The following is an 8,696-nucleotide window of genomic DNA, read 5'->3' on the forward strand; positions in this document are numbered from 1 at the left end:
TTCCTGTGAACTTGCTTAAGAACTGTTTGTCACTAGAAAAGGCTCAGTACGCTAACAGGTGTACCTTTAAAAGATACCATATAGGGGCAGGCTCAGTCGTTCAGCTTTCTGAAAGTGCTACAGTTCTCTAGCATACCTGGGCAAGATAAATTTCCCAGGGCAAGAAATAGTTGAAAAATAAATATTTATTTCAAGGATGAAGTAGAAAACCAAGTGCCACAAATCACCACCATACACAGTAACACTGAGTTGGGAAAGGGGTGTGAAACCTACTGCCCCTGTTCCTCATCACCCTCAGGGGTATCGTACAGGAGGCCACATGTAGTTAGGAAGGGCTGGTTAGGGATGGCCCTATAAGAGTCACTGCATACATGCTGGAGACACCAAGTCCCACATCAAAAAATTTAAAGTACACAGCACTCACTGACAAAATCAACTGGTTGGGAGGAATCCACTGGCCCACCATCTCTTGGCTTGCAGGAGTCAAAGTTCAAACCATTCTCCAGGACTGTAAGGGTGAGGCTGAAACTCCTGCTGATAGCCTCCTGCTGGAATGTGGTTCTGTCTCCTTCCAGCTTCCCCAAGAAACTGGATCCCAAGCCTCATCTGGGCTCAGCTACAGCCAGCCATAGCAACGGAAGGTTCATGCAGCCTCTTTCTGGGTTAAGAATATACTGTTCCATGCAGTACAAGCTTGGTCAATTTGCAGTTCAGTAGGAGTCCAAACTGCAGAAAATAAAAAGGGTGAGATCAGATGGTTAGCACTAGCAGTTTGAAACAGCTCTGTGTCTTCCCCCAAAGCAGGCAGGACTAGGATGCTCTTAGGCCACTGGTCCTCTGCTTCAGAAGAATCTGACAGGCACAGATATAACAAGTCACCTCGTGGCTGGCAGACACTTTACAAACCAAGGAGAAAACTGCAGCCCTATATGGTTATAACAAAGCTAAGAAAAGTACTCAGGAGTTCAAAGTCTTCATTCATTCCTCCTCCTGCCATCAGTATTTTTTCTTCCCCCTCTTGCTGTTGCAGTTTTGTAAAACTGGCTACATTACTTCAGTTGTTCCCCCCACCTTGTTTCCCCATACTAATGGTCTCATCCCTCCATTGGTTTGATCCTGTCACCTCTCCCAGCTACTGAGTGGGGGAAGCGCTCCTATTTCTCATGCTTCTCAACTCTATGGGGAAAGGAAGCCAGCCATGGTTGCCATTTTAAAAGTTTTTAAAAGCCAATGCACACAAAGAAATTATCTTCTTAAATATCAACAAGATAGACAAGGCAAGTACCTGGAGAAGGCGGCCAGGGTGAGAATACCCAGCAACAGCTCAACAGCATAGAAGAGCAGTAGGATAGCATTGAGGATGGCTTCCAGGCGCAGAGCATAGGTCTGCAGTAGCAGGTAATAGGCTGCCATCACTGCTGCTGGAAAGGTCAGTGCCAGGCTGATGGAGAGTGGTACTTTCCGCTGACAGAGATTTCCTTTTGTCCCTGCCACATGCACACAGCAATAAGCAAGCCACTTAGTCCCCTTCAGCACAAAAGCCATACACTTTGGGGGTCTGAGGGCAGGATGGGAAGTGTTGTGCCTCTTAGGAACAGGGAATGGGGTTTTAGTTTTTCACAGTGGTGTTCGAACTTGCTCCCCAGTCATGAGGGGCAGCCAGATTAGATCAGTTCCACATCACCAATTCATTTGCATCCTTAAGAACAGCAAGGCCTGGATAAAGTGGCTGTCAGCAGCAATCATATTTATAGTCTGATCAACAGCCATACTCAGATACCCACCAATACATTGCTGTGGTGGAAGCAGAATTTATCTAACAATTACCTAGTAAACATGGCAATCCTCTTTATTTAGCAGGGGGAGAGTAACTAGCCCTATCCACCCCCAGCACAGTACCCCCAGTGACTGTTGCTGGTGTCTATCTTATGTATCTTTTTAGATTGTGAGCCCTTTGGGGACAGGGAGCCATCTTATTTATGAATTTGTTATTTCTCTATGTAAAGTGCTTTGGAACTATTTCTTGAAAAGCAGTATATTAATGATGTTATTGCTGCTATGTGAGAGGTGGCTTGTCAATTTAAAAGTTGTCAAAGATGTGACAGATGAATCACGTACCAGGGGCATCGTTTATGCTTAGATACTCACCAAAGAATATCCTGGTGACTTCAATACCAAGGTAGAGGAAAAGCATAACCAGGTCCAAAGCCAGATTGGCAGAGGGATATGGCAACAGCAGTCCTAGGTGGTACATAAATAGCCATATATATCAAGAGAAAAGCAAACCCAGATGCATCATCCCCACACTGTCTTCTTTGGAAAAGGAGAGTGTTCCATAGCAATAACAATGAATGCATCAAACAAACTTAAACAGTGGGACAAGGATGATTTTGGAAAGCCCTTTAGCCCTGAAGCAGTCAACAGAAGGATGGAATGAATAAGAACATATGCATTTCCCCCTATTCTACTTGTCACTTTCCTCAGGTGAGAGTCACAAGGTAAATTACAAGGGGGGGGATGCTGCAGAGAGGTTGCACCCAAAAATGCCACACCCACCCACCTACCAGCCTGAAACTGTAGCTAAGAAAAACTCACCCTTATAGACAAATATGAAAATCTCCAACAAGAAATATGTAGCATAATACCAGCCGTTCAGGAACAGCAGAATCTCCAAAGGAGTAGATGAGAGGTGGCGATCTGTGGGATGCAACCAGAGCTACAGATATAGATACATAAACTTGACTATATATATATATATATATATGGAGAGAGAGAGAGAGAGATTATTTATTCAATTTCTATACCACTCTTCCAAAAATGGCTCAGAGCGGTTTACAGAGAGAAATAAATAAGATGGATCCCTGTCTCCAAAGAGCTCACAGTCTAAAAGAAACATCAGATAGACACCAGCAACAGTCACTGGAGGTACTGTGCTGGGGGTGGATAGGGCCAGTTACTCTCCCCCCGCTAAATAAAAAAGAATCATCACGTCAATATATATGGGGCATTCTTTCTTTGTTCCACTCTTATTTAGTGCTCAAATTGGGGGGCGGGGGAAGAGGTAGGGAGCCCTAATGGAATCTTCATGCTCCACACTGGAAACCCCCCTCCCCCATTTTATTCAAATCATGACTTTTCTGTAGCTTTCTAAAAATAGTACCTAAGGAGGGCATTTTAAAAGGGCCAGGCTTCTCGTAATGCAAGCATTTCTCATCTTCTCTCAAAATGGGACAAAGCAAACCTTTCTGCGATGCTATATTAATTTTTTAAAAGTCATTGTATCATACACAGAGTATTCAAGCAGCAGAAGGGCAGTATCCGTTCAATTCTGAGTTCTAACAGGAAAATTTATAAAAGAAGGGTCGCTTGTCGTTAATGGTTCTTGATGGAAGCATATGCACCTCCTATTGCTTTTTCAACCTAGATGTGTATGTGATTGGATAGTGCTGAAAACACATGCCTCTCTTGCTTACACACTTGTGCAAATAAGACTCCAACTCTCATACAGTGGGGAAGTAACTTGCCTAGCGAGCAAGAGGTTGCCAGTTCAAATCCTCACTGATTTATTTCCCAGACTATGGGAAAGACCTATACTGGGCAGCAGCGATATAGGAAGATGCTGAAAGAGGCATCATCTCATACTGCACGAGAGATGGCAATGGTAAACCGCTCCTGTATTCTACCAAAGACAACCGCAGGGCTCTGTGGTCAGTCATCAGGAGGCGCAACTTTACTCATGCCTTAGGAAGGTTGCCAGGCAAATCTCCTTTCTCTGTTTTGCTTTCCTTACACTCGAGGAGGCATGTAGGCTAACCCCCTTCATCAGATATAGACCACACACACAAGATCACATAACTGGATTCCATACGAACTGTGAGCAGCGATAATTTCTCAAATTAGGATCATTCTCAGTAGCGGAGATTAAAATCCCAACACGAAGAATCCCAGATTAAACCCCCCAGCTATCTGACACGCTGACTGTGATTTCAGGTCGAGGATTGTCCGCATGAAGCTATTCCGAGTGTACCCCGCTCCCTGCAAAAGAGCCCGGCGATCCCATTAAGTGGATGGAAATGGGCGCGGGGGGGGGGCGGATTTCAGCGCCAGGCGACCCGCACGAGGCGTTTAGCGCTGCCACGTTGACTCCACCGTGCCATCTCGAGCGCCTGCTCCCTCTCGGGGTGTCCTAGAGAGAAGAAAGGCGGGAGTCCGGAGCCTGGTGGCAGGCACCGGCGGACCCCAACCCAGGGCGTTCAGTTCGATCACATGACCTCGCAATGACGGGAGCCCCCCGCGGCCTGCAACGTTCCAAGCCCCCCACTTACTCCGAGGTGCCATCTTCCATCTCCATGGAAACCGCTATGCAGAGCACTCACTTCCGGCAAAGCTCACGACCCGGAAGCGAAGAGGGCAAAGCCTAGGAGCCTAGCCTAGGAAGACTTTTGTATTCTAGCTGCGAATCTCACGTAGCCTAAACTTCCGGCACTACCACGAAATGGGCCGCGGAATGCAGCCGCTGCTCTGTCCCGAGCATTTTCTGTGCTCAGTGATTTGCACTGAGAATTTGTTACGAGGACCAACCCAAATGACGCAAAATCTTAAGCAAACTTTCGAATGTTTCAGAATTCTTCCTCTACTTTCTTTTCACTGTCTCTACAACTGGACTAAATTTGGTTCAAATCGAGGTCCTTAAGTTAGCTCTCTTGTGCCTCAAACGTGCATGTGTCCGCCGTCTTGAATCAGGGTGGATTATTACACACTACACCATTGAGATGTCCCTGTCTGTCACTCACTACAACTGTACCAAATTTGGTTCAAATTGTCCTCAACCAATTTGAGGCACATACTCCTCAAAAGTTCACACGGCCACCATCTTGAATCGTGGTGAATGACATCATCACAAATTGTGCCATTGGGGCATCCCTATGGGTCCCTACAGCTGTAGCAAATTTGGTTTAGCACATTTGGTTCTAATCAGTTAGCCCACTTGGATCTCAAATGTTCACATGTCTGCTATCTTGAATTGGGGGTGTATGACATCATCACAACACCACTGAGGTGTCCCTACAACTGTACCCAATTTGGTTCATATTGGTCCAGGTGTTGCAAAATTGATGGTGGGGGGGGAGAGACACACACAGAATGGCAGGTGATGTCATAAGCATACTGGAATGTAGGCTAAAAAAAATGAGGGGGGATGGCGATAGTTGTTGGACACGGTGTAAGTCTGCAATTCAAAGTCTTCAGCTTTAAGCAGGGTAAGCAGACATGTGGATTGACGCCATGGGGTGCTTTGGATTGCCAACTCTAGCTGAAGGTTTTCATTCCCTAGTGTATTTCACCATATCAAGCCACTAACATCTGCGGGCTTACTTTCAACTGAGATTGATGGTGACTCTGGGCCAGATCTGGAGCTCTCTAGTAGTGTTTTAGGCACTGATCTCAGGCTGCACCAGGGTCTCTAAGTTAGAGACAATCATGGCTCTTTTCTTATATTTAGAAAATAAAAATCTACCACCATAAGAAAATGCCAGGTGCACAAACCACCAGAAAGTAACATTCAAATACATACCATTATGTGTACCTAAATTGAGGCATCTCCAACAGGAGGTCTTCCTGGAAAAAAGAGGCCCTGATTCCCACCCGTTTCAATGGGAAATCCATCCCAATCACATACTACCATTGCTGATTTTTTTTTTTTAAATCAAAAGGATTTAAATGCATAGTACCTCTGGGCAAAATTGCTATGATCCAAACAAAAAAGGGAAAATAATTTGTGCTATATACAGGATTGTTGTGAGGATAAAATGGAGGGGGGAGGCATTAAAAATGTGGGCCTGAAGCTCCTTGGAAGCTGGAATAAAAAATGTAATAAAAAACAAAAATAAGTAAATGCTCATGTTTATAACTCTGACAGTTATTAAGGTGCTGCAAACTGAGTGTTACAAGAAGCATTATTTGCAAACATGCTGAAATAAACTTGCACAATTAACTCTAGGAACAAAACCTCAGTGGTATTCTCACAACAAACCTGTGAGGTAGGATAGGCAGAGATGTACTGACAGGCTGAGTAAAGATAAACCAGGTCTCCCCAGTTCTAGTCTAGCATTTTACCCTCACTGCCACACTGGTGTCTATGCATAGCATAAATAATTGCCCTCATCTGTTCTTTAAAGCTTAGCAATTTGCTCAGAGGCACAGTGTGTTTAAATCCATTTGACAAAAAGAGTCATCTATCCTCTCAGCAGGAAGCACTGGCTGACATCCTAATGAAGCACTTGCTTAACAAGCAAAGTTGTGCTAGTGCAAAAAGATCTCATAGTTTCACAAAAAAACCAACCCAGGGATTTCTGCAGTTGCTTAATAGTTCCCTTTAAATCCAATGAGCCATGCCACAGTTACATACTGTTGTGCAAGCATGCTCTGGGATGCAAGCTCCAGACTTCACACAAGTGGCTGGCACAACAGCTTTGTGCTAGTCACAGAGGTTCCCAACCTGGGGGCCTCTAGATGTTGCTGAACTGCAATTCCCATCAGCCCAAGCTACAATTTATTGTTCAGCAACATCTGGAGGTCCCCAGGTTGGGAACCACGGTGCCAATGCAACATCCTTCCTCAAGCATTTCGCTAGGACATCAGACACTGCATCTTTAAATTATTTTTGAATAACAGTGGGCTGGTTCAAACAATAATGTCCACAGAACACCTAAAGAAAGAGGGGAGCACAGTGCACCAAGAGTGCGCCCATTGGGACATCCCATCACAGATATCCAAGCAGTACCCTGCCAGTATGTCCCTTAATCATGTGTGTGGGCTGCTTATCTGAATGACCTCTATGGGCCATTCAGATGAATGGTCCCTACATGCAATCAAGGGATGCACACCAGGCAGGGGCATAGCTAGGGGAGAGGGGGACCGTGTTTGCCCCTCTCCCTGGTGGCCCCTCAGAGTGAGGGAGATAAGACAATAGGCAAGGGTAGGAGCTGGGGGGGGCAGGTGCTTTGAACCCACCTGCTCAATTATAGCTACACCCCTGACACCAGGGCTTACTCTGTGGAAGGCATGCCAATGGGCATGCTCTCAGTGCACCCTCTCTTACTTCACATGTGCTGGTATTGTCTGAAGCAACCCAATGCTAAGTTCAAGTTAGTAAACGGGGTGGTGTTCGCATACCTCTTGGAAATGTGGAGCAGTGTTTGGGGGGCATGTTTAGAGGACAGTAACCACACAAAACTTGCCAGGAGTTGCTATCTTGCCCCACTCACTGAGTTTTTCTATATATTTTGGCTTCAAAATATCAGTTTAAGGTAGATTTCGCACTAAAACCAATAACAGTCAGCACCTCTCTTGTTCACAAGGCCCCCTAGTGGCAAAGTTTCCATTTGGTGCATTAGAAAAAGGGTTTTATGTAAGAGCTTGGTTTTTTTAAAAAACCACCAGTTACACGGCTCCAACCCCATTGCTAAGACACACATGCCCTTTATAAGACAGAGAACAGAAGCAAAAGGGAAAGGCGGTATCCATTATATATCTTGAAGAGTTTGTGTGTGGGTATGTTTGTGTGAAAAAAATCACCTTCCAGCTACCTACAGAGAGCAAATTCTGCATGCACAATCCTGCCACTGGAATTAGCTGAATGAGCTAATTTTTACACTGGGATATGTAATTTCCAGTGTAGAAGGGTTAAATTTTATTTTTGTATTTTGTAGCAGAAATTCTGAACATAATCCTCAGAATTTAACTGTCATTTCTCACACTCATAATCAGTTAAATAATCCAAAGACATCATGCCCGAGTGAAGCAGATCTTTCTCAGATTCAAATTTAACATGTATGGTAATTAGGTAATAAAATTATTTTGAAGTTGAAATCCTACAAATTTCAAACTGTTATTTTACTTTATTATTTTATTTTATTTTTTTATTTTATGCATCTCTATACCGCCCCAAACCAATCACATTTCTATACCACCCCAAACCAATTATTTCCTTTCCCCCAGCACATTAATACAACATTATATGAAATCTTTAATTTATTGAACTTGTATGTAACTAATCTACGCAAAATGGCTTTATCCAGCCAATGACAGGTCACACCTAGTTCATTATATTAGGGATGTTCACGAAACTGTTCAGAGACCCTTTTACAGACCTCCAATCAACCTGTGGTTCAGCTGGTTTGGAGGCAGGAGGGAATACCTTTTAAGGGTGGGTGGGTGCTCTTACCCCCCCCACACGTTTCCCCCACTGGCACTGCACTTTAAAAGGGTCTGGCAGGGTGGTAGCATTGCACGTTGGGTACTTCTGATCTGACGAGGCAGCAGGGAGGTATACTGCTGCCCCACCGGACCCTTTTAAAGTGCAGCGGCGGGAGAGGGAAACGCGGCGGGAGAGGGAAACGCGGCGGGAGGGGAAAACAGCACCCCCCTCCCTTAAAATGGTATCTTCCCCATCGGTTCCGTGCACATCCCTTCTTTATATCAGCAAAGCTTCCCATCTTTTTGGTAACCCATTGTCTTAATCTTTTCTTACTCCATGCAAGTCAAGAATGCCTGAAATAAACCAGGGGATGGGTGTGTGTGCATGCGCAACTTTATTTGCGTTTCCCTCAGAGATGAAAAAAGACTTTTCCTTTTTGTCCACCTGGATGCTGAGAAAAGGCACCCATTTCTATTTGCCTGGATATGCCTTATGTTTC

General features: G+C 44.8%; 1 protein-coding gene across 4 annotated transcripts; it reads right to left on the bottom strand.

Annotated features, from left to right (window-relative positions):
- Positions 1-167: 167 nt before the first annotated feature.
- Positions 168-4,427, bottom strand: TMEM216 (transmembrane protein 216). Of its 4 annotated transcripts, XM_053286063.1 has the most exons (6): positions 4,326-4,423; positions 3,857-4,186; positions 2,596-2,697; positions 2,149-2,241; positions 1,286-1,487; positions 168-726 (listed from the first exon to the last, which is right to left on the bottom strand). In XM_053286063.1, exons 2-6 carry the CDS (start codon positions 3,864-3,866, stop codon positions 711-713), a joined length of 423 nt encoding a protein of 140 aa, XP_053142038.1. In that variant the 5' UTR covers positions 3,867-4,186; positions 4,326-4,423; the 3' UTR covers positions 168-710. The 4 variants fall into 4 exon arrangements, with proteins under 4 accessions (XP_053142038.1, XP_053142036.1, XP_053142037.1 ...); XM_053286061.1 differs by lacking the exon at positions 3,857-4,186 and having other exon boundaries at positions 4,326-4,427; XM_053286062.1 differs by lacking the exon at positions 4,326-4,423 and having other exon boundaries at positions 3,857-4,319.
- Between the last annotated feature and the right edge of the window lie 4,269 nt (positions 4,428-8,696).

Source organism: Hemicordylus capensis, chromosome 1 (assembly GCF_027244095.1).
Source record: "Hemicordylus capensis ecotype Gifberg chromosome 1, rHemCap1.1.pri, whole genome shotgun sequence".
NCBI lineage: Eukaryota > Metazoa > Chordata > Lepidosauria > Squamata > Cordylidae > Hemicordylus > Hemicordylus capensis.